General features: G+C 38.1%; 1 protein-coding gene across 1 annotated transcript; it reads left to right on the top strand.

The window, feature by feature from the left end:
• The first annotated feature begins 256 nt into the window (after positions 1-256).
• LOC311592539 (membrane-spanning 4-domains subfamily A member 4D-like) lies at positions 257-11,145 on the top strand. Its single transcript, XM_084773068.1, has 6 exons — positions 257-394; positions 2,374-2,493; positions 5,105-5,161; positions 6,651-6,773; positions 8,560-8,661; positions 10,519-11,145. The coding sequence occupies exons 1-6, from the start codon at positions 260-262 to the stop codon at positions 10,624-10,626; spliced, it is 645 nt and encodes a 214-aa protein (XP_084629194.1). The 5' UTR covers positions 257-259; the 3' UTR covers positions 10,627-11,145.
• The last annotated feature ends 14,175 nt before the right edge of the window (positions 11,146-25,320 follow it).

Here is a 25,320-nt window from a genome sequence, read left to right as displayed (position 1 = left end):
GTGAGCTGCCATGTAGGTGCTAGGAATAGAAACAGAAATGGAAGAGCTTCTCTTACCAAGGGACTAAAACTCTTTTTGTATCTTATCAAAGCTAGGTGTTGTTGTTGTTGTTGTTGTTGTTGTTGTTGTTGTTGTTGTTAGCATAGGAAGATTTAATTTGGAGTATACCCTTAAACAGGAACCTGACATTGAGTCATTTCCTGGAATTCACCCAAAATTCCATTCATATTTCAGCTCTGTTTCTGTTGTCAGGGAAACCATGCAAGATACAGAACATAGCACCACAAGGGTGGTCTCTGGAAGGTCTCAGCCTTTGAGGAAGTCTCTTTTAGGGCCTCAACTGTCCAAAGAGAACACAGATAAATTATTGAAGGGGAAACCCAAAGTCCTTGGGGTAAGATATCTTTGGATCTAAGGGGGAAAGATTTTCTAAACATCTAAATGATTAAGAAAAAAGTTACCACCCTGTGCTCTGTTTCACTAGCTTCTTGGTACATCAACACATCCCAGTAGCATTTTATTTCAAATTTATCATTTGGAAATTGATGTGTTAGTCTATCACATCTGACTAGCAGTTTAATTATGTTTAAAACATAAACATTTCAGATGTGTTCTGGGCTGGGACCATCCAAGGTGATCATATCTCACTCAGTGCAGAGAAAAGCTACTCAGGCTGCACCTGTGATCCAGCCCCTCTGGCCGGCAAACTTAAGAGTGTTCCCATACTTCCAGTGCCTTCCTTTGGCCTTCTATTCAGACAATGAGAAATATTCCATTCTCCACATACTGCTACCTTCAGGAGAATGTGTAGAAGAATAGAGACCCTCAAGGAATAACATCCAAGGCAGGTTAAAGGTCACTAGATGCAGACGTACTCACTGGGCCAAGCTTCCAACCACTGGACAGTTGCCATTAGATAGCCACCATCTCTTTCTTTTTAACCTCACTGTTCTCATTCTTATAAATTGTGAATAATCATTTTTCATGATGTATATTTTATGTTAACATGGAATATATATATCTCAAATATATCAATAAGAATTTTTAAATTGAGAGCAGTTTTTACATTTACCATAAAATGGAAGGAGAGATAAAAGTTTACATTATTCCCCAGCACTGAGATATCTGAGCTTAGTGCATTGTGTTCTATTGCATCTCTTAAATATTAATTAAGAGAAATCATAATAGTATCAAGCAATATCAGTCCTTTTCTAATTATTCTATCTTAATACATAAGACTACTCCAAGTGGCCGTTTCTTTTTCTGAGGTTTGGTACATGGTCTTCTCAAGCCTTTCTCTGTTTCCTCTGTTATTGAATTGGTTGGTCTCTTCCCTTCGGTTTCCCTCAGCACTATTCCCTGCATGATTTCTGGTGGTATTAACCACTTGTCTTCTCAGTTAGCTTGGCTAGCAAGCAATTGATTTCATCTGTCTGTAAAGAAAAATAAACCTTAGGCTTTGTAAATTTTGTTCATTAGTTCCTTGTGTTGAATTTTAGTGATTTTTGTCCCATTTTTATTTTTTCCTTTGGATTAAATTATTGAGCTTTTTTCTTGGTTCTCACAAATAAAGGTGTAGGGAACTAACTAATTTTAGATGTGTCTTTTTCATTTAAAAATTAATTAAAATATGATTACATGCTTTCCCTCCTCCCTTTCCTTCCAAAAGCCCTACCATGCTGTCCCTTCCTTTTCAAATTCATGACTTCTTTTTCTATACATTGTTAAATATACACATACCAGTACATATGTAAATGTCTCTTTTCCAATCTTCATAAAGCCCCATATCTTCTGCCTCTATGCATTGTTCTTATTTCCCTCCACACAGCTTCATAACTTGTTCTTGTTTTCTTTTACCCTTTATTATAGGGTTAATTATACTCAAATTCACCCATTTTTAGCTCACAATATTCAAATTCCTTCCTCATATTCCACACCCTCAAAGAAGATCATGTGTGCTGTTCATATTTTCCTCATTCTACGTATGACTTTATTTCTTTATATTGCTTCTTGCTGGAATAAGTTCTTCCTAATTTCTGAGTCTTTCAAATGTGAGCATGTGACAAAGGATAACAACAGTGGTAGAGATGCATCATGGGTATCATAAACTAACCTCTGGGAAGAAATTGACAAATTCCCTCTAACTTTAAAATTACTGAAACGTGTGTGTGTGTGTGTGTGTGTGTGTGTGTGTGTGTGTGTTGCCAAGGGATGACAGTATATCCCATATGTATAGGTATGAAGACAACTGACAAATAGACTATTTCAGAACTTATCTGTGAATATTAAGTGGTGAAAGTAACATAGTGATTTGATAGTACTTTGCATGGACATCATTTTTGTGATGTATAATGTTTAATTTTTTGTGTCTAGGTTGTACAAATTATTATTGCTCTCTTAGAGCTCTGCTTAGGAGGAACATTGGCAAATATACAAGTCTATGAACCAGCCGTTTTAACGGTCTTACATGGCCAAGTTTGGGCGGCAATTCTGGTGAGTAACATACTGACTTATGTAACTGGGGATAATAACACCCTTTTGTGACTATACTTTGAGTGGAATCTTCTCTCAACTCTTTCAAGTAGTCTATACGTTTGAGAGCAACGTATTTAAACATTATTCAGATTTTCATTGTGCATGTTGCAATATCAACATACCATTCACATAAACTAGGTGGAATGTTTATTTAATATGTCACTTAGAGTATATTGTGACAGCATGTAGTCACGCACTCCCACAAGTTACTTAAACATTGACACAACTGATTTCCTTGGGAGTCCATAACTAGTCATTCCTAGGGTTGGCTATTTGGTGGAACAAGACCATTGTCACATCTTCATGACAGACTTGTGTAACATGTCTGTTTCTCTACTCCTAAAATTTTCACAAGCCTATTCTCAAACCAAGGATAAATGTCTTGCTGTCTTTAACTTGAGAAGTTGAGACTCACATCTATGGCTGGGAAAGGATCACTAAACGCTGAAGCTCATAAAAGAAGGAATGAAATGGGGGTGTTATTAGCAAGGAGGAGGAGGAAGACAAAGCTGACCAGGTGATTAACAGCTTCAAGCTAATCAATTTCAATAAATGTTTAAGAGAATAGGAAAGAGTAGATAATTTTGTTTCAATTTTTAAATCAAATAATCAAATCTTTGAAAGCGAATTTTTAAAAGTTAAAAAAGTTTCCTCTATAATATTACTTTCTTACATACTCTGGTGCCTCAACTTTGACCATGTCCCCTGGAGGGGGAGACCTGGTGGCACTCAGAGGAAGGACAGCAGGTTACCAAGAAGAGACTTGATACCCTATGAACATTTACAGGGGGAGGCAATCCCCCTCAGGAATGGTCATAGGGAAGGGGAATAAGGGGGAAATGGGAGGGAGGGAAGAATGGGAGGATACAAGGGATGGGATAACCATTGAGATGTAACAAGAATAAATTAATAAAGTAAAAATAAAATAAAATAAAATAAAACTTAAGAGAGTTTTTCTGCATTCAGAATGTCAATTAAGTATAAAATATCAAACATTCTCTTAACTAACAAGTAGAAAATCAAATGCATAAAACTGAGAGTCATATTCAAATGTTTCAAGGTTTTCATTTATTGATGAACTTGATAATGAGAAATTTTGGTTATTTTGTAGACCTGTTAATTTATTTTACCTTCCTATTTTACAAGAGGTGCTTAAGATTTAAAGGGTGCCACAGGCTCCCATATATTTCAAAGTTGCATGACATTTTATATATAATAAAATAATAATAATTCCACCAGTAATAGCCTTCATTGCATTATAATCTGATCACATCACTAAATGTTTTATACATCGTGCTCCACCTCAAACAACCATGACAACTTCTGAGAGACTTTGTGTTCATCCTCATTCTATAAATGAGAGAGAGAGAGAGAGAGAGAGAGAGAGAGAGAGAGAGAGAGAGAGAGAGAGAGAGGAACCAGGGAAGGTTAATTTATTCAAGACATATTCAGTCGCTGGATGAGGACTCAGAATCTCAAGTTTCTCCTCACTGTGGCTTTCTGCTTAAGTCTTTATTTCCTACTCAGTACCATCTTGGACAACAACTCCCATAGTTCATGGTGGAAGATGGAACTCCAGGGCTCAGGCCTGCGTGGCAAACAACCCATTGGCAACCATCTTCCTAGTTTTACGTCTGCATATTCACTTTAGTTTAGGTGATGTGATCCTACAGATGCTCTCGTTAACTTTAAATCTTCTAAACTGAAATATAGAAAGCAAATGCAGACATCCATATATTTAGCTGAAGAGCTTAAGAGGTCAACTCAGTCAAGTTGCCAGCAATCATTTGGAATAAGTTGAAAATAATGGCCAAATTGGTAGACACAAGTGAGCTTCAATTCTCTAGTCATCTTCTAATATAGAATTTAATTTTTTTCATTATTTTTTTTACAGTTTCCAACATGCATTTAAACAATTAATTTCCTTTCTTTCTTTCTTTCTTTTTCTTTCTTTCTTATTTATTTTGGCTTGGCTAACTTCTTCAGTTTAGGATCACATTGGTAAAATCTTGTCATAAGGACTGGGGCTTTTAGTCTTTATTGATCTTAAATGATGCTAATAGGATGACAGTTGCATGATAATTTTTTTAATCTTGATTTTAAAAGTATGTGAAAGAAATTGATAATCTAAAATTTCAAAATGTCCTCATATACTAGAAGCATAGAAAAATATTATTAAAAATTTTGTGCCACACTAGGTGCCTCACACCTGTACTCCTTTCACTGAGGAGGCATAAACAGGAGAATCACTTCAAGAACAAGTCCAGCCTCATTTATGTAGCAAACTTCACATCAACCAGGAGTACATAACAAGATCTTGTCTCAAAAAATCAAAAATAAATAAATAAAATAATCTCTTAAAAACCCTTAATGATTCTTCCATTGACTCACTTTATGTTTACTGTCTACTCTTGCGGGCAAGGGGAAGGTGAGTGACTACTGGAAATGCTTGCTATTTAGAAATTGATCTCTTTAATAGACCCAGTTGATTTAGAAGAAAAGTTCAATATGCTGTGATTTATAATAACAGTTTAAGGATCTTTAACCTGAATTTTCCTCTTATTACCAGTTCATAGTCTCAGGATCCTTGTCAATTGCAGCAGGAGCGAGACATACAAAGGGTCTGGTATGTATTTTGTTTTATTTTGCTACCAAAAGAATAATTTCATCAAATATGCATTCTTCTAAGATGTAAAAGAGGCTGATCTATTTTCCTAAAAATAAAAAAAAATTAAGCCAAGGCTATGCATTTTAGAATATCTGACTTTCAGAAGTGTAGCTGAGCTATTGGCTCATACTAGGTCTCATCATGTCCGATTGGATACCTTGTCAAGGCGGTTGCTGGGAGAATCTTGATGCTGGTGCAGTGAATTTGGGGGAAGGAATGTTAAGTGGGGTTTACAAAGGTGACCCTTGAAGTTTTAGATCAATGGCAAAAACAAAACAAAACAAAAAAAACCTCATTGACTGACAGATTAAAATGACTTCCACAGATGTATCCAAAATAATAGGTTTAAAATTTTTTACAGAGACTATAGAGATAGCTCAGAGGTTATGAGCATTTGTTGCTCCTGCACAAGACCCAGATTTGTTTCCAAGAATCCGCAAGTGTCTGGCGGACATCAATAACCCTAGTTCCACGGGATCTGAAGCCCTCTTCCGACTCATGCAGGCACCAGGCATGCATATGCTGCATGTACATACATGCAGACAAAACATTTATACACATAAAACAACAAATGATTTTTTAAAAAGACATTTACGGTGAGATTTCTGTCATAAAGCTGATGAAAGGGAACAGCTAAGAAATCAACAATTACCCAAGCAGTGATGGCACACACCTTTAAATCCAAGAGCTCAATGAGGCGGGGGTAGGACGGTCTTTGTTGAGTGTGAGGCCAACCTGGTCTATATAGAGTGAGTTCCTGCACAGCCAAGGCTACACAGAGGAACCCTGTCTTGAAAAAAGAATTCAACAATTATTTCATTAACTAGAAAATGTTATTTGAATTTCACTACCTACAACAGGTAAGCATCAACTTCTGCAGCATGATCAAGGTAACCCTTCTAAACTCGGACTGTCTGCCTCCTTAGCATCTTTTTTAAAAACTCTACCACTAAAATGTCCCTCATGATATGTATTTGGCAAACTTTCAGTTTCCTGACTAGTTTTATTCTCACAATAAAGTTTATTTAACTGAACCCCGAGAACAGATTTGTGGAGACAGATCTACAGCATAGGAGAAAACAGGCGAGAAGGACACGGCCATGAGTGGCCAGCAGCATTTACACAAGGAGAACAATCAGACATTTGCAGCAGAGTGTGGTGGAAAACGACAGGCAGGGCTTTCCAGACAATGTGTCAAAGACTTCAACAGTTTTTTTCTAGGAAATCTGAAGAACATCTTGTGCACTGGGGAATTTAGTCTTAGGAATAACTGCACTATTGTTTATTTTGGCAAGGGATTGGAAATAAAGCTACTATAAGGAAAGACACAGAGTCTACTTTTGGCAAAAAGAAGTTGAAACACATTAAATAGAGTCATCGTGACCTTCAAATATTGATGAACTAAGCCAAGGATGCTGTTGAATACCCGATTCCCATTGCTTCCTAGGTCATCAGCAGTCTGATTTTTAACATCATCAGCTCGATTCTGGCTGCAATAGCAAGCATCATCGGTGTTATCGGTGTCATCAGGAGTGCCTCCCATCCTCTTTACCAAGATGAAACTCTCATGGTGAGTACTTCCTCTGCTGGTGGGATTCCATGGTGGAGGCGAGGGCCCATTGACTCTGGCAAAAGCAACAGTCATCACTCTAACTCTAGAATCACTTTGGGAAGTTAGAAATGATAAGGAAGTAGGACAATATTTATTTAGGGATCAGGTGGCATCTTATTATTTCCCTTCTGTCTGTAACTAGGCATAAAGAAAACCACTCATGTAGTTAGTTCTCAGAGAGGGACCCTAAGTTCCTAATGGTGGGAGGCTCCAAGTCTCCTGGAAGAAAAGAGTGTATGGTACAGCTTAACTTTTTTTTTTACAAAATAGTTTTAAAGAGTGAGCTGTTTGTGAAATAGAACAGATAGAGTGCATGTTATCTGGAACCATCAGAACAAGCCTCATGGAGTTGCCAATGATCAGCCAAAGTGATGTAGAAAAATAACAATTTCAATAATTAAATTAGCATATTATAAACACATACATCCGTTCCTTACCTTGAAAATTCAGTTCCTTTGTTTTTTATGCTATATTCAGATTCTGTGTTTGTTTGATATTTCTGGAGACAGGAGCCCTGCTATGTAGCTCAGGATGTCCTCGGATTAGAAACCATCCTCTCAGTGTCAGGGATTATAGTTGTGAGGTACAGGATCATCCTATACATTTTTATGTAAGTTAGATTATATGCTATGTGAGGCTGCTTGTGGATCACCAGCGAGTGGTTGGATATTTGTAATGGAGGAGATGTGGCATGCACACCTAACATCTATACCCTCTAACCCCCAGAGGAACTCTTAACCTCCCTATCTAGGTGGCCACATTGCTGAGAAAAAGGCTACTTGCTGTTCTCCACTAGTGCTGGCCACAGTGCCTGAACACAGATGCTACTGGACCTGTTGAGTGAGGAAGGATAAAAGCAACGAATGCAAATATTCTCGGTGCCCACTGGACTGGTTTCTCTCATGTGCCAAGCTCCTGATCAGTTGACTAATTCAGAGGGACCATCTCTGACCATTGAGAGAAAAAGACAGAATATTCACACCCAGCAATTCTAGGCACCATTTTAAGGCAGGAGAATTTAGAACACAGACAGTGCCACCTTTGTTCCTCTGTTGTGATCATGTGGCTTGGTGAAGATAGAGGCAGAGCCAATGTGCTGAACACTAAGGGAAGTGGTGCCCAACACTCCAGTGATTTACCATAGTTGTGACACTCACTACCCACTTAGTGCATAATCCAGTTGTATTTTATTACAGGGTGACAGAAGTCCAAAACAAAGTGTCATTTGCATATAATCAAAATGTTGGCAGAGTTGTTGTGCTCCCCGGGAGCTGTAGGGGAAAGTGATTTCTTGGCTTTTGCCTTTCCACCTTCTGTCTATATTCCTTCTGTCTAGCTTCCTCTTGGGAAGATGTTATAATAACTTGGGCACCCTGCACAGGCCAGGATATCCTGCCTATATTATCTAATAAACAACCTTTGCTCCCTCTGCAAACTAGGATCTCCCTATTCTGGGGCTTGGTTAGAAGACCAGCCTGCAAAACTATTCTCATCAAATGTCTACCATCAGAGCATAGCAGGCTTGGGGTATGGGGGTCTCTGATAACTTTTTTATTTAAAAAAGTGAGAAAATAAATGACATTCAAGAGAAATGAAGAAATTGCCTAAGGGTTAGGCAAAAGCTGGATTTCCAAACCCCTCATCAGGGCCTTTTCTTTTTTTGGCATGATAGCCTTGGTTGAGTGCGCATATTCATAACTTGTAATCTTCATTCCTTACATCCTTGATATGTATCTGTTTTTAGGCTATAGACATCTCGATTATCATTTTAAATGTGCTAGAGTTCTGCATTGCTGTGTCTGTCTCGGCCTTTGGATGTAAAGTATACCATCGTAGCAACTTTGAGGTGAGTGACAGTCCTTCTTTACTAGGTCTCTATTGCTCTGAATAAGTCACTTGAATTTAGTAGCTAACAAGGACACATCTGCATTGCCTCTTAGCTTCCTCAAGTCAAGACCACCAGCATCTCATCTTGGTCTTCTGCCCGGTCTTCTAAAGGCTAAATTTCCAGGGAAACTGAGGTTCCGTTTGGTGTTCTTAGTTTCATTAATAAAAGAGTTTAGAACCCAACTCAGGAGAAGCTCAGGAACACGTTTATGACAGTTTTAGATAAAGGAAGAAAAAATAATAATAAAGCAGGACAGACAAGCTGAAAATCCCTGCAGACTCCAGGCAGTGCTGAGATGGAGAGAAAGATGGAGAGAGCCCAGAAAGTCTGGAAAAAACATGTTTAGGAGTGCCAAGCCACACCTGTGTTCCAAGGTTACCCAATTCCACATCCTTGTGGTGCAGATCAAAGGAAAGTACAGGCACATCATCCTTAGAAAAAGAGACAGTTTACCAAGAAAAGAAGCGCTGTCCTTAGAAAAGAAGTGGGCTAGTGAGCTGCAGAAAGATCCTGAAGGGCATGCAGCCACAGAAGGCAGCACCCTTTACAGGAGCTTATAGACCCCATCTCTTTTGTTTGTATCTGGAAGACTCACTGCACCACATCCCCACGTAGCATGCTAGGCTCCTTAGATGAAGCCAGGGGAAGAAGGTTTTAGAGTCTAGCTCTATGTGCCAGTTTTTTTCCTTTCCTTTCCTTTCCTTTTCTTTCCTTTCCTTTCCTTTCCTTTCCTTTCCTTTCCTTTCTATTCTCTTCTCTTTCTTTCTTTTTTTTTCTGAGACAGGGTTTCTCTGTGTAGCCCTGGCAGTCCTGGACTCACTTTGTAGACCAGGCTGGCCCCAAACTCACAGAGATTCATTTGCCTATGCCTCCTGATTGTTGGTATTAAACGTCTGTGCTACCATGCCTGGCGACATCTGTGCTGGTTTCCTTCATGAGCTAACATTTTTATTATTGGCATATTACATACCTTCATACAATGTACTTCAATCAAACCCAGCCCCATTTCCTCCACTTTAATTTTTCCTTTCCAGTTCCTATTCTCCTGCCTAAACTGTGCTCATGATGTTGTTTGGGCTGTTATTTATCAGAAACTTTCACTCGAGGACTGTTGCAGATGCTCTTGAACAACGAGGAGGGAGGAGGTCACATGGAGATAAGAAAGTGACAGACTTAGGGGGAGAAAACGGCCAAGGAGTAGACCATGAGAATAGTATGCCAGGTGTGCCCTCAACACTTCAGGTAGAGAAAGAAGCCAGTGAAGCCCATCAAGTGCTCCCTAGACCTGAGCCATGCTGCTCCTGCTGACGTCCTATGTTAGCCCACAAAATCAAGGGCCTCGGGGCATGTGTTGCTTAAGTATGTGCATATCCATTTTAATGATGCTTCATTTCACTTGAGTTTGGGAAGGACAAAATGTTCCAAAATGTCATAATGAGTCTGCCATTTTGGGCCAGTGCCATGCATGCAGAATGTGTTCCTGGTTGCCATGACAATGTCTGGATGTGTTGCTGTCAGCAGTAACAAACTAGCTTGAAAGAACATCATTGTCATTTTCCATAACTCCTTGGTTCAAGTAAGCCATTCACAGAAGAGTGATGCTCTAAGATGCATCTGCAGACATCTGCCCTCCTGCTCAAGCTCTGCCACAGAACAGTGTCCTAGGAGTACAAAGCCTGACCCAAGGGGCACCCAAGACACCCCCAAGATGTTGTGTGATTCAACCCAGTAGACACTAGTAAAAATGACATCATAAAGTAAAGAAAGGAAGCTCTGAGTATGCTGGGTAACAGGACATTTTTATTCATTTCACAGGTTATAGCTCAACCATCATATACTGATGTGACAACAATTAACATCTTCCATGCTACTTCAACATCGGTATCACCAGAAATTGAAGGAAGAAAGTTCCAGGAAAGCTAAACAAGAAAACCACAGGAAAAGGAGTCTAATTTTGATGTGTGTGTGTGTGTGTGTGTGTGTGTGTGTGTGTGTGTGTGTGTGTAAAATTTCAGAATCAGATTCTCATTATTTGTTTTCCTGGTAAATTAAGACTTCATTGCATTGGCTTTTGGTGGGAATATTAGACAAGCTATTCATAGATAAATCTAGCATTTTCTAGGTCAATAACACCTTAACATCTTTCATTCATTGTATGAACAAGGGATACTGAATTGGCAAAGAAATGTTGAAGGCAAGCTGAAAAAAAGATGTGTTAGTGAAATGAGTGAAGACTTCACTCATTCACTCTTCAGAGAGTGAAGATGTCATGCTCATATACTTACATGCAAAGTATGTAAGATGATAGGTATGTTAAATTACTAACTGTAGCAGCCAATTTTAATCTCTATGTGCATGTACATTATATAATAACAAAATATGTATTTTAATTGATATGGTGAAAAATTACAATAAAGAGAAGTATTTGAAATCTGACTACCTGATCCCTAAATACACACACATATACATATATAATATATGTATATATGCAAATATCTATATGCATCTCTCTATATATACATAAACATGTAATGCATCTTTCTACTATATATATATATACTGTAGATATATAGAGAATATAGAGAATACACATGTATGTGTGTTTGTGTTTGTGTGATATATATGACCTGAAAAAAAGCAGTTTCATGTTGTTGTGGATTGAATCTTCAATGTCCTCTACAGGATCACATGTTTGAACATTTGGTTCCCAAGTGGTGCTACTTTTTGAGAGATTGGTGAGTCTGTCAGAAATGAGGCCTAATTTGTAAAACTGAGTCACAAAAAGAGTAAAGGTTACACTGCCTTCCACTTGAAAGTTCATGTTACCTTTCTGATTAAAAGAAAATTCAAAGACTCTGTTCTCAGGCTAAAAGTCACTGAAAAAATGTCAGCAACTTGCTCGATAAATTGATTCTAAATATGTGTTAATATTTATTGTACATTATAGAGTAAGTCTACAAATTATGTTAGTTTGGCCTAGCATGGCTTAAATTATTTGCATATTCTCAAGTACCCAGTGTATTTCTGCAGTTATTCATATGTCCCAGGAGCCAAAGCTTATCAAAACCATAAATCTGCTGCTTTTTCTTTACTTATTATATTAAACTAACTTTTACTATAGGTAGATCATGACAGTTCTCAGAAATAAAACATTAACAAAACAACTGGGACTAAAAAGATGCCTTAGCACTTAAGAACACTTGTCGCTCTTAGGAAGGACCTGAATTCATTTCCCAGAACCTGCAGGGATCCAAGGTCCTCTTCTGACTTCTGCAAGTACCTGACACACCAGAAGTAAATAACCCCACAACCATAAAACCAAAAGAAATGAAACACACACACACACACACACACACACACACACACTCCACCACCATCACCAACATCAAAAAACAGGAACTAACAACCACTGGTAATATCTCTTAACATCAAGGCCTCAGATCTCCAATAAAAAGACACAGGCTAACAACCTGGATGCAGAAACAGGACCCACCATTCTGCTGCACATGAGAAGCACAACTCAGCAATTAAAATAGACATTACCTCAGAGTAAAGTGATGGAAAAAGGTTTTCCAAGCAAACAGACCCAAGAAGCAAGCTGGAGTAGCCACTCTACTATCTAATAAAATAGACGTTCAACCAAAACTAATCAAAAGGTTATATTAATCGTACTCATAAAAGGAAAGATACACCAAGAGGTCTCAATCCTGAACATCTATACCCCAAATGTAGAGCACCCACATTCATCAAAAAAAAAACATTACCAAAGCTTAAATCACACATAGAGCCCTACACATTAATAGTGGGAGACTTCAACACCCCACTCTCACCAACAGATAGATCATCAAGACAGAAACTAAATGGATAAATAATGAAACTAATAGACATCATGAATCAAATGGACATAACAGATATCTACAGAACATTTTATCCAAACACAAAAGAGTATACCTTCTTCTCAGCAACCTCATCAAATCTTCTCCAAAATTGATCATATAATTGGCCTCAAGGCAAACCTCAACAGATATAAGAGGTTGAAATAACTCTTTGCATCTTATCAGACCACCATGAATTAAAACTGGAACTCAACAAGAGAAACAACAGAAAGCCTACAAACTCATGGAAACTGGACAACTCCCTACTCAATGACCTCTGTTAAAGGACAAAATAAAAAAATGAAATTAAAGACCATAGAATTCAATGAAAATGAAAGCATAATGTACCAAAATTTGTGGGACACAATGAAAACAGTGTTGAGAAGAAAGTTCATAGCATTAAGCACCTTCATAAACTGGAGAGGTCCCATGCTATCAACTAAACAGCACACCTGAAGGTTCTAGTAGAACAAAAAGAACCAGACACACCCAAGAGGAGTAGATGGCTAGAAGTCATCAAACTCAGGACTGAAATCAATACATTAGAAGCAAACAGAACAAAGAATCAATGAAACCAGGAGCTGGTTATTTGAAATCAACAAGCTAGAAAAACCCGTAGCCAAACTAACTAAAAGGCAGAGGGAGAGCGATCCACAAAGCAGAAATGAAAAGGGAGACATAACTACAGACACTGAGGAAATCCAAAGAATCAGGTCTTACTTCAAAAGCCTATAATTCATAAAATTTGAAAATCAAACTCAAATGCACAATTTTCTTGATAGCTACCAATTACCAAAATTGAGTCAATAGCAGGTAAATAAATTAAATAGTCCTATATTTGCTAAGGAAATGGAAGTAGTCATCAAAAGTCTCCCAACCAGAAACAGCCCAGGGCCAGACAGATTTAGTGCAGAAGTCTACCAGACTTTCAGAGAAGACCTAACATCAACTCTCCTCAAACCATTCCTCAAAATAGAAACAGAAGGAATATTAGCAAACTCATTCTCTGAGGCCACAGTCACCTTGATAACTAAACCTCACAAAGACCCAACAAAGAAGAGAATTTCAGATCAATTTTCCTTATGAACATTGGTTCAAAAATACTCAATAAAACACTTGCAAACCAATTCCAAGAACACATCAAAAATATCATTCACCATGACCAAGTAGGCTTCATCCCAGGCATGAAGGGATGCCCAATATACCCAAATCCATCAATGTAATCCATTGTATAAACAAATTGAAAGAAAAAAAACACATAATCATCTCCTTAGATGCTGAAAAGGATTTGACAAAATCCAACACCCTTTCATGTTAAAAGTCTTGGAGAGATTAGGGATACACAGCACATACCTAAACCTAGTAAAGACTATATACAGTAAGTCTATAGCTGACATCAAACTAAATGGAGAGAAACTTAAATAAATTGCACTGAAATCAGGGACATGACAAGGTTGTCCATGCTATCTCTTAATATAGTACTTGAGGTCCTAGCTAGAGCAATAAGACAAGTAAAGGAGGCCAAAGGGAATACAGATAGGAAAGGAAGAAGTCAAATTGTCACTATTCATATGAAATGATAATACACATAATTGACCCCAAGAATTCTACCAAGGAACTCCTACAGATAATAAACACCTTCAGCAAAGTAGCTGGATACAAAATTAACTCAAACACTCACAACCCTCCTGTATACAATAGACAAATAATCTGAGAGTGAAATTAGGGAAACAACACCCTTCACAATAGCAACAAAAAAACATCAAGTATCTTAGTGTAACTCCAACCAAGAAAGAAAAAGACCTGTATGAAAAACACTTCAACTATCTGAAGAAAGAATTAAAGATTTCAGAAGCTGGAAAGATCTCCCATGCCCATGGATCAATTGGATTTACATAGTAAAAATGGCCATCTTACCAAAAGCAATCTACAGATTCCTTGCAATTCCCATAAAAATGCCAACATAATTCATTACAGATCTTGAAAGAACAATTCTCAACTTCACTTGGAAAAACAAAAAAGCCTGAATAGCTAAGGCAATCCTGTACAACAAAAGATCCTCTGAAGGTATCTCCATCCCTGATCTCAAGCTATACTATAGAGCAACAGTAATAAAAATGGTCTGTTACTGGCATAGAAACAGATTTGTAGATCAATGGCACCAAATCAAAGAACCAAAAATAAACCCACACTCTTATTAACACTTGATTTTCCTCAAAGAAGCCAAAACCAGACAATAGAGAAAAGGTAACATCTTCAACAAAGGGTGTTGCTCTAACTGGATGTCTTTTTGTAGAAAAATTCAAATAGACTCTTATTTATCACTCTGCACAAAACTTAAGTCCAAGTGGATTAAAGATCTAAAAATAAGACACACTAAATATACTAGAAGAAAAAGTGGCGAAGAGCCTTGAGCTCATTGGCACAGGAGGCAACTTCCTGAACAAAAATACCATTAGCTCAAGCTCTACGATCAACAATAAATGGGACCTCATGAAACTGAAAAGCTTCTGTAAAGCAAGGGACACTGTCAAAAGAACAAAATGACAGTTTACAGACTGGGAAAAGATCTTCATCAATGATACATCTGACCAACGGCTAATATCCAAAATACATAAAGAATTCAAGAAATTAAACACCACCAAACCAAATAATCCAATTTTAAAATGGGGTACAAAACTAAACAATTTTTAGCAGGGGAATATAGAATGACCAAGAAACACTTAAAGAAATGCTAAATGTCCTTAGTCATCAGGAAATGCAAATCAAAACGACTCTGAGATTCCATCTTACACCTACCAGAATGGCTGAGATAAAAAATTCAATGATAGCACATGCTGGCTAAGATTAGGGAAAGGGGAACACTCCTCCCTTGCTAGTGGTAGCGCAAACTAGTACAACTACTTTGGAAATCAATCTGGTGCTTTCTCAGGAAAATTAAGAATAATTCTACCTCAAGACCCAGCCATACCACTCCTGGGCATATACCCAAAAAATGTTCCACCATGCAACAAGGACATTTGCTCAACTATATTCATAGTAGATTTATTCATAATAGCCAAAATCTGGAAACAACCTAGATGTCCCTCGGCTGAAGAATGGATAAAGAAACTATGGTACATTTACACAATGGAATACTACTCAGCTATTTAAAAAAACAAGGGACATCTCAAAAATTGTTTCTGTGTAGTTTCAGAAACTACTCTTGTTGTTGTTTTGTGTCAAAATCTCACACACATCCTTTCTGGAAATTCAGGGAGCTTTTTTTGTTTTTTGGGTTTTTTTGTTTGTTTGTTTGGTTGGTTGGTTGGTTGGTTGGTTAGTTTTTCAAGACAGAGTTTCTCTGTGTAGCTTTGGCTGTCCTGGACTTGCTTTGCAGACCAGGCTGACCTCAAACTCACAGTGATCTAACCTGCCTGTCTCTTGAGTGAATTTTTATTGTATGCCTACAACTATGAAAAAAAGAAAAGAAATGGAAGAAAATAGACTGAGAATTTAACTAAACTTAGACAGATAATATTTGACTCTTAGTTCTTTTTAAATCCTCAATAGCTATAGTTGTGCATAATATGTATCCACCACACACACCCCTCTTTTCTATAATTATACACATATATTTTACCATGATATATCATTTTCTCTTTGGACATATTTTGCACCCTGAATAATAGTAGGGTTTTCAAAGACATAACGCTTTATTTAAAAAAAAAAACTCCTATTGTCTGATTCATCAGTACACTCACTGACACAGTTGCTATTGAATGGTGTTGAGAAGTTGAGGAGTAGTAAGTAAAGTGAACATTATTACATCATTCAGTCTAATGAGGTGGACAGGCAAAATCAGGGACAATATGAGTGTATACATAGTTCAGTAAGACATGCATGATGAATGAAGAGTAAACTGATGAAGAGTTGAATTGAAAAGTAGTCGATGGAAATGTCAAGGAATGGTCATGTCTAACACATGTAGGTAAATCTCTACTAAAAACTGGTGGAGATTGGCACATATGCCTAGAATCCCAGCGCTAGGCAGTCTCTGTTGCACAGTGAGTTAGAGGCTGACCTGGGCTACAGGAGATCCTACATCACAGGACCAAAGAAAAGATTGATTTAATCTGTTAAAACCTTAAGAGATAGTTAAACAAGCAGCTGTTTGACTGATATTTTAGTGTTTGAGTCTTTAATAAAACAATATTAATAACATTGTGAGGGAGCTCATGGGTAATATAGAAATCTGATTGGTAGAAGAGCAGCAGAGACAGACTAAATGTTGCAGCTTCATTTTAGACTTTTGTGCTGAGACGGTTATGATTAATCATTATTAAATGAAGAAGATCAAGATACCAGGAGGATTATTTTGAGATGGAATTAAGGCAAGTTAAACTCCACATGCCTATACTTGGAAGGGGAAAGAAAGGATCAAAGCTAGGAAACAGATCAATTAGTCAGAAAGGCATATTACAGAACATTAGACAACAGGTGGCCTACAGCGGAGAAAAGATAAGCAAAAAGAAAATGATCGATCGTGAGAGCTTGTAAATGTTGCCTTGGAAAAGAAAACGTAGCAATACTAACCTAAGTGAATGGAAAAAAGCAGAAGAGGCCTTTCCTAGATGGACCAGAACATTTGCAAAGATGCTTAAAGAGTAGGAGATCAACACAGAGGATCTGGATGACTAATCAGAGGGTTATTGTTAATGGCGCCTTTGTCCTCAGGTAAAGGTTCTGGACTCAGACTCTGAAACCACTGAGGGTGTAAGGGCATCATGAAATCAAGCTGAGGCTAGGGGAGAGCAGCTTTTTGCTCAGACAGTAGAAATCTCCTCTCCAGATAGAACTCAAGGCTGGGAAGGAGAGGAGATTGATGATGGGAATGGATTGGTGGGCAAGATATAGTGTAACACAGCAAAAATACCACTCTTATATCACATGTAGAACTTTGTGATAGTCATACATGCATTATCTCATATACTCCATTAATTGTGTTTTAGTACGTTTAAAATTGTGAGAGCATGGAAATGAAAAAGACAGGAAAGGGAATGTTGGGTAGACAGATTTAACTATTTTATTAACATTCTCCTGAAGACAAAAGTGGGTGTGGTTGCCTACAAGAGGTCACAGAATATTCCTTAGTTTGTGTGTGTGTGTGTGTGTGTGTGTGTGTGTGTGTGTGTGTGTGTGTTATGAATCTGCATGAACATGGAAAGTTTAGCAATGTATTTTGGAGGTATCAAATAATATACTTACTTCTAGGATTTCCAGACCAAATAAGAGACATTTATTAGCCAGGCCTGGTGGCACAGGCCTTTAATTACAGCACTCAGAAGACAGAGGCAGGCTGATCTCTGTGAGTTCGAGGCCGCCCAGCTCTACCAAGTGAGTCCAGTGCAGCCAAGGCTACACAGAGAAACCTTGTCTTGAAAAATGAGAGAGAGAGAGAGAGAGAGAGAGAGAGAGAGAGAGAGAGAGAGATTTCTTCACTTCTTACAGGAGATTGGAGAGGTGTTTCCACAGTTGAGAGCACTGATGTCATGTGAAGACTGGAGTTTTATCACCAGCACCCACATGGCCGCTCACAAACATGTATAACTTGAGTTCCCAGCAGCCTACCACTCTTTTCTGGCCTTTCTAGGCACTAGGCACACATGTGGGGCACACACAGACATACATCCAGGCAAAATAGCCATACAGAATAAAACATTTAAAACAAAATTTATAGTAAGATGCAGAAAGTGGAGAAGGATAATAAAATTAGGATTGTATTATATATTCCATTAAGATGTATGTAAGCTCATAATAAAATATACTTACTCTTATTTTCTGCTTAGTCTCTTCTCCTTTGTAGAAGAGGAGAGTCTTTTTTTGAGATATGTCCCCAACCCTTATCTGACAATCATGTGACTCCTCCTGCTTCATGGAAATAATACCTACCACCTAGAACTCACAGTTGATGTCATTGTCACCGCATCACCACTCTAGCTCAGCCATCCCTGTTGGCATCAAACTTCCCAAACATTTTATGAAACAAAGAGACATCATTACCAGCTCTACAGAAATTAAAAGGACTTAGAGTCACACAGTGAACACCATTTTCATACAGTTCAATGAAATGAAAACAAATAATACAAAGATATAAATTATGAAAAGTACCCAAGAATAATTATCATAAAAGGAATTTAAAATATGAATGGTCACATAACATGTGAAGGAACGGGAGAAATAGTCACAAACTTTCCCATCAAATGAAACTCAGGCCCAGAGTCTTCACTGCTCAATTAAATTTCACTATTTAAAAATATACCAATCACTTGCAAATCAGTTTTTAAAAGAAAGGAGGCTGGAACATTCCAATCTTATTCCAAGACTTTAGTGTTCTGATATCAAAGACATAAACTTTAGATGAAATGAGAGCTATGGAAAAATTCACTTCCAGTGCATTTCACATCTGCCTGTTCGGTAAGTGCCTCTTTTGTCATAGTGTCACCCACAGCCGGGACAAAGGACATACCAGTGGCACCTCCTTCTGCTTTCTCATGCCCAAATTCACATTCTTATTAGTAGCATGTTTGTGGCATCAATAGGCTTTGAGGCTTTTTTTTTCTTAGCTAGTACTTTTTAAAAGTATCACTGTCAGTATTTCTTAAGTTAGTGTTTGATTTAACAAATTATTCTCACTTATAAATATTCTGTTTAAGCCAAGCTGTTAATTGTTTAGGTGGTTTTTTTGTTTTGTTTTGGTTTGGTTTGGTTTTGGGGCAAGGGTTGTATGTGTGTGGTAATTTTGTTTTTGTTTTTCAAGACAGGGTCTCCCTGTGTAGCCTTGGCTGTCAGGGGGAGCTCTCTGTAGACCAGGCTGGCCTCTAACTTACAGAGATCTGCCTGCCTCTGCCTCCCAATTGCTGGGATTAAAGCCATGCACCAGCACTCCAGGTCAATTTTTTTTTTTTACCTTAAAATGTAAGCATTTTCCTTCAATTTATTTTCCGTAAAATTAAATACTATTCTGATATGTTTTTGTGCTTGTGTTCTAATTTATGTATTTAAAGAGTACTCTGGTGCCTCACATTTGACCACGTCCCCTGGAGGGGGAGACCTGGTGGCACTCAGAGGAAGGACAGCAGGTTACCAAGAAGAGACTTGATACCCTATGAGCATATACAGGGGGAGGTAATTCCCCTCAGGAACAGTCATAGGGGAGGGGAATAAGGGGAAAATGGGAGGGAGGGAAGAATGGGAGGATACAAGGGATGGGATAACCATTGAGATGTAACAAGAATAAATTAATAAAAAAATAAATGTAATACAATCTTTTTTGTAAAAAATAAAAATAAAAAAATAAAGGGTTTACACATTATTAAATGTCTGCATATCAATCTGTCTTTATGAACTAGCTACTCATTATCCAGGGTTTTCTTTCAGAATATGTGACTTCAATTCAGGTACTTAAATGAATGCAATACTAGGAATCTAAAAAAACAAACAAACAAAAAAAACAGTCTATAAAATCCCCCCAGTACATGGAAAAGCAATAACTTTGGGTTGTTGTTGTTGCTGCTGTCGTTGTTGTTGCTGTTGTTTTTAATTCCTCTTAGAAATGTACATGTAGGCAGAGCACTATATGCATAATAATAAATAAACAAAGCTTTTTTTAAAAAGAAATGTACAGAGTATTTTTCTATTGTTGGAGCAGAGAAGATCATTACCTAAAGTGTTTGACTACAGTGTGTGTGTGTGTGTGTGTGTGTGTGTGTGTGTGTGTGTGTGTGTGTGTGTGTGTGCACGTGCACGTGCGCACTCAGAGCTGCATATGTTCTAGGGTGTACTTCACCATAGGACAAAGTATACCTCCAGTAAGTATACACTGAGCATTCAATGAGTTCATAGTAAAGAGGTGATGTGCATGTCTGATGCCTCCCCCCATCTGTGTGTGTGTGTGTCTGTGTATGTGTGTGTGTGTCTGTCTGTCTCTCTCTCTCTCTCTCTCTCTCTCTCTCTCTCTCTCTCTCTCTCTCTTTCTCTGTGTGTGTGTGTGTGTGTGTGTGTGTGTGTGTGTGTGTGTGTGTGTGTCTTTCTCCTAGCTGGGCTGCCTTGCCTAATCACTGTGGAACTGGATGCAACTAGTTCTACTGCAACTTGATATACATGGGCAGGTTGATATCCATGAAAGCTCTGGATATCTGGAAGGTGAGGAGGGAAGAGAGGCTGAGATCCAGATGTAAAGTAAATAAATTAATTAAAAACTAAAGCTAGTAGTGAACTCACAGCAAGACTTCAGTTATGGCATTTTCCACTCCTCACTTTGCTTTAGTTGTATATACCTGGACCTTCTCATGGCCCACACACTTTCACCCTCCACACTGGGCTCCTTCTCAGAGACAAAGTGATTCCTAGGACAGGAATCGTTTCTTTTTACCTTTGCACATTTCCAGAGCACAATCACAGCAATTATTGTCCTCTCTGCTATGTAGACCCTGTACATTCCTAGAGACTGGTTTGCTCTGGTGTAGGTATGTGGTGATATGAAAATTACCCAGAATCCTGTGTTGGCCATCTGCTTCCTGTTGTGTACCTAATTCAACTTCACAGAAGACCAGCTATGAAGTTGCAGAGTACTCTGTATGTAAGACACCAACCTCTACCCACTTTTTGTGGGCCTTTGCCGTCCAGCTGAGGTCCAGAGACACATCCTTCCAGCTTTCTGTGCATGGAACAAGGAGAGTCCAGAGGGTCCTAGAAACCTACAAGAATAACATTATGACGGGTGGATCTGGGCCCAGGGGTCGTCCTGCTCAAACTATGGCATCAGCCAACGACAATATGTGCAGTAAACTTCAAATCTCTACCCAGGTCTAGCCAATAGACAGGACATTCTCCACCATTGAGTGGAGAGTGGGGACTGACTTTCACACAAACTCTAGTGCCCCGTGTTTGACCACATCCCCTGGATGGGGAGGCCTGGTGGCACTCAGAGGAAGGATAGCAGGCTACCAAGAAGAGACTTGATACCCTATGAGGAGGAGGTCCCCCTCAGTCACAGTCATAGGGGAGGGGAGTAGGGGGAAAGCAGGAGGGAGGGAGGAATGGGAGAATACAAGGGATGGATTAACAATTTAGATGTAATATGAATAAATTAATAATAATTATATATGTGTGTATATATTATATACATATATATGAATCTGGCTCCCCTCCCCCCAAAATTAACCACCCATGTTCAAGCCCTCTGTGTGCCCATGCGGAACAAGCTTTTTCCAACTGGCTTCCGCAAAGAGAACACAATTCTACAGTTGGCTAGATTCTCCGACTTGTTATACACTACTGATACAGATAGACTGAGCCCAAAAGCCCATAAACTAGGGAACAGAGAAGAAAATAATGGCCTGCATATGGAAAGGAGCCATAATGAAGAATAAAATTCTCTCATTTGAGGAAAAATGTGGAGGTATCGAGTCACTAAAATAAGAAAGACACAAGAACACTGTTATATATATATTAAAGATGATGATAAAATACAAAGTAGTAGACAGATATTATGTTATACAGAGTTTATTATATGAACATGGGAGAAGAAGGAAAGGAGGAAGGGGAAGTGGTACCCCAGAGAGAGAGAGGTAGAAAAGGAGAGAGAGAGAGAGAGAGAGAGAGAGAGAGCACCATGTCGAGGGTGTCTTATCCGGCCCAGGGCAGGGCCACGCCCCTGTAGCAGGTAAGCAGTGACATCACAGGTAGTCAGATTGAAGCAGAATCCCTACAAACACAGTACTACATGTTTTCTCTCATATTTAGAAAGAAACAAAGAAATGATTAGAGACTGGGAAGGAGGCTGGGAGAAAGAGGAGTGAGGAGTAGAGGAGTGGATTGATAGTGTCCCATCAAGGTTCCTGGTGCTGTCATAAACACCATGACCAAAGGCAGCTTGGGGAGAAAGGGGTTTATTTTTAGCTTACAGCTAAACCTGCTCCTGTCCGAGCAGGAAGTGGAAGCAGAAGCTGAAGCATAGGCCATGGAGGAATCCTGATTGCTGGCTTGTTCCCCGTGGCTTGCTCAGTTTGCTTTACTATATACTATCCAGTGATACCTGGCCAGGGGTGGCACTGCCCATAGTGACCTAGGCCCTCCTACATCTATTGCCAATTAAGAAAATGCAGCACAGACTTGCCCAAAGGCCAATCTAATAGACAGATTCTCTAATTGCTGGGACAATGGACATTTTTTGTGGGTTTTTTTTGTATGTTTGTTTGTTTGTTTTTAGTGTTTTCTCTATTATTATTTCTCTACTTGTTTATTTTTTATTTTTTATTAATTTATTCTTGTTACATCTCAACGTTTATCCCATCCCTTGTATCCTCCCATTCTTCCCTCCCTCCCATTTTCCCCTTATTCCCCTCCCCTGTGACTGTTTCTGAGGGGGATTTCTTCCCCCTGTATATACTCATAGAGACAATGGACATTTTTTGAGTTTTTTTTATTCTTTTGAGAACTCACTGTTTAGGTCCTAGGCTATTTATTTAATAGGTAATTTGTTTGTCTGTTTGTTGTGGTCTTTATATATTCCGTATATTAATCCTCTGTCAGATGTATATTGGCAAAGATTCTTGCCCACCCACTTCTTCCTCCACACCTGGTTGACTATTTCCTTAGCTGTGCAGAAGCTTTGTAGTTTTATGAAACCCTGCTTGACAGTCGTTGGTCATAAATATTGGGGATTTGGAGACTTGTTCAGAATGTCCTTTCCTGCACTTATATCATCTAGGGCATTGACTTTTCTTGTATAAGTTTCAGTGTTTTAGGTTTCAAATTTAGGTTTTGATCCATTTGGAATTAGTGTCAGTGCAAAGTGACAGGGGTCTAATGGCATTCTTCTGCAGGCAGACCTTCAGTTTCCCCAGCACCATTTATCAACCATGCTTTGTTTTTTTTTTCAGTTTATGTTTTTTGACATATTTGTCAAATATTAACTTGCTAAAGTCATGTATGTTTTTGTATGAGTCTTTGATTTCATTCCATTGGTCTACCTGCCTGGTTTTGTTCCAGTACCACACAGTTTTTACTACCATGGCTCTGTAACATATCTTAAAAATCTGGAATGGTAATCTCTCCAGCATGGGTTTTTTTTTTCATGTTTTGTTTTTGCTTTTGTTTACATTCAGGATTGTTTTGCCTATGTAGAGTCTTTTGTAGATCCATATATATTTTAGGATAGATTTTCTCTTTCTGTGAAGAATGATATTACGATTTTGATTGAGATTGCTTTGAGTCTGTAAATAGATTTTGGTTAAATGATCATTTTTACAAGGTTAATTCTACCAATCCATGAGTAAACACTGTTTTTCCATTTTCTTTTGTTTGTTTGTTTGTTTTGGGTTTTTTTTTCATTTTCTTGTGTCTTTCTTCTGGACTTAAAATTATTCATCACAGAGGTCCTTCTCTTCCTTGGTTAGGTTTATTCCTAAGGATTTTATGTTTTTGAGGATATTGTGAGTAGGAGTGTGTTAGTGATCTCCTTCCATGTATACTTGCTGTATAGGAAAGCTATTGATTAGTGTAAGGTTATTCTGTATCCCACTATGTTCTTGAGTTTGTTTTTCATTTCTCAGAAATTTTTCTAGTAATATTTTGGGGATCTCTAATATATAATATCATGTCATCTGACACTGGAAAGTTTGCTGTCACCTTTACCTATTTGTATCTCATTAAGCTTCAAGCTTCCTTCATTTAAGATGATGTTAGTCATGAGTTTTTAATATATAGCATTTATTTTATTGAAGTGTTGTCCCTCTAGCCCTATACTCTCTAGGAATTTTATCACGAAGGCCTGTTAAACTTCATCAAAGGCTTTTTTACAATTCTTGAGGTGATTATATGACCTTTTTTCTTTAATTTATGTGTTGATTTATTATATTAATCAGTGTGTGAATATTGAGTCATTCCTGTGTTTTAGGGATAAAGCCACGTTTGTCATGGTAGATAATCTTTTTTATGTATGTTTGTATTCCTTTTGTGAGTGTTTTATTGAGCATTTTTGAGTCTATGTTAATTGGGGAAGTGACCTGTAGTTTTCAGTTTGGGTTGTTTTATCTTTACCAGTTTTTAGAAATAGAGTGATACTGGCTCCATAAAAGAAGTTTGGGAGTTTTGGCAAAGACGAGCTTTGGCACAAAGGCTAAACTTAAGAGTACCCAATTGATGACTCAGCAGATTTTCTCTGAGGAAACAAAGTTTCACTGGGCCCCATTAACTGCTTCCTGTGGCAAGCTAAAAACTCTTTGGGGGCCAGCAAGAAAAAAGGGAAAAGAATCACAAATACACACACACACACACACACACACACACACACTTAGTGGATGTCTCAATAACTTCATATTTTGCATGCACACATATGGTGGATGGAACAAAGCTCTAACCAATTTCACTCATACACATACACATAAACATAAATATATTGGGTGGATGGAGCAAAGCGCCAACAACTTCAAACATACACGTACATATGGTGGATGGTGGATAGAGGAAAACTCCAACAATTTCTTTTTTTCTTCCAAATGTTATATATCCATGAAAAATCTTTCAAGCAGTACAAAAATTAAAATATAGTTACATTCTATTTTTATTTAAATGAACAATTACAAAAAGCATATATAGAACAAATATGTTCCCCAATACCCTCACATGATCAAAATCTTTAAGTACTATGTATGAAAACATATACCCAAATACCCCCATACGTTGATAACTATGCAAC

Source organism: Acomys minous, assembly GCF_964271855.1.
Source record: "Acomys minous genome assembly, chromosome: 2".
In the NCBI taxonomy this organism is placed as follows: Eukaryota; Metazoa; Chordata; class Mammalia; order Rodentia; family Muridae; genus Acomys; species Acomys minous.
The sequence above is the reverse complement of the archived record's forward strand: the minus strand, read 5'-3'. Positions and strand labels throughout refer to the sequence as shown.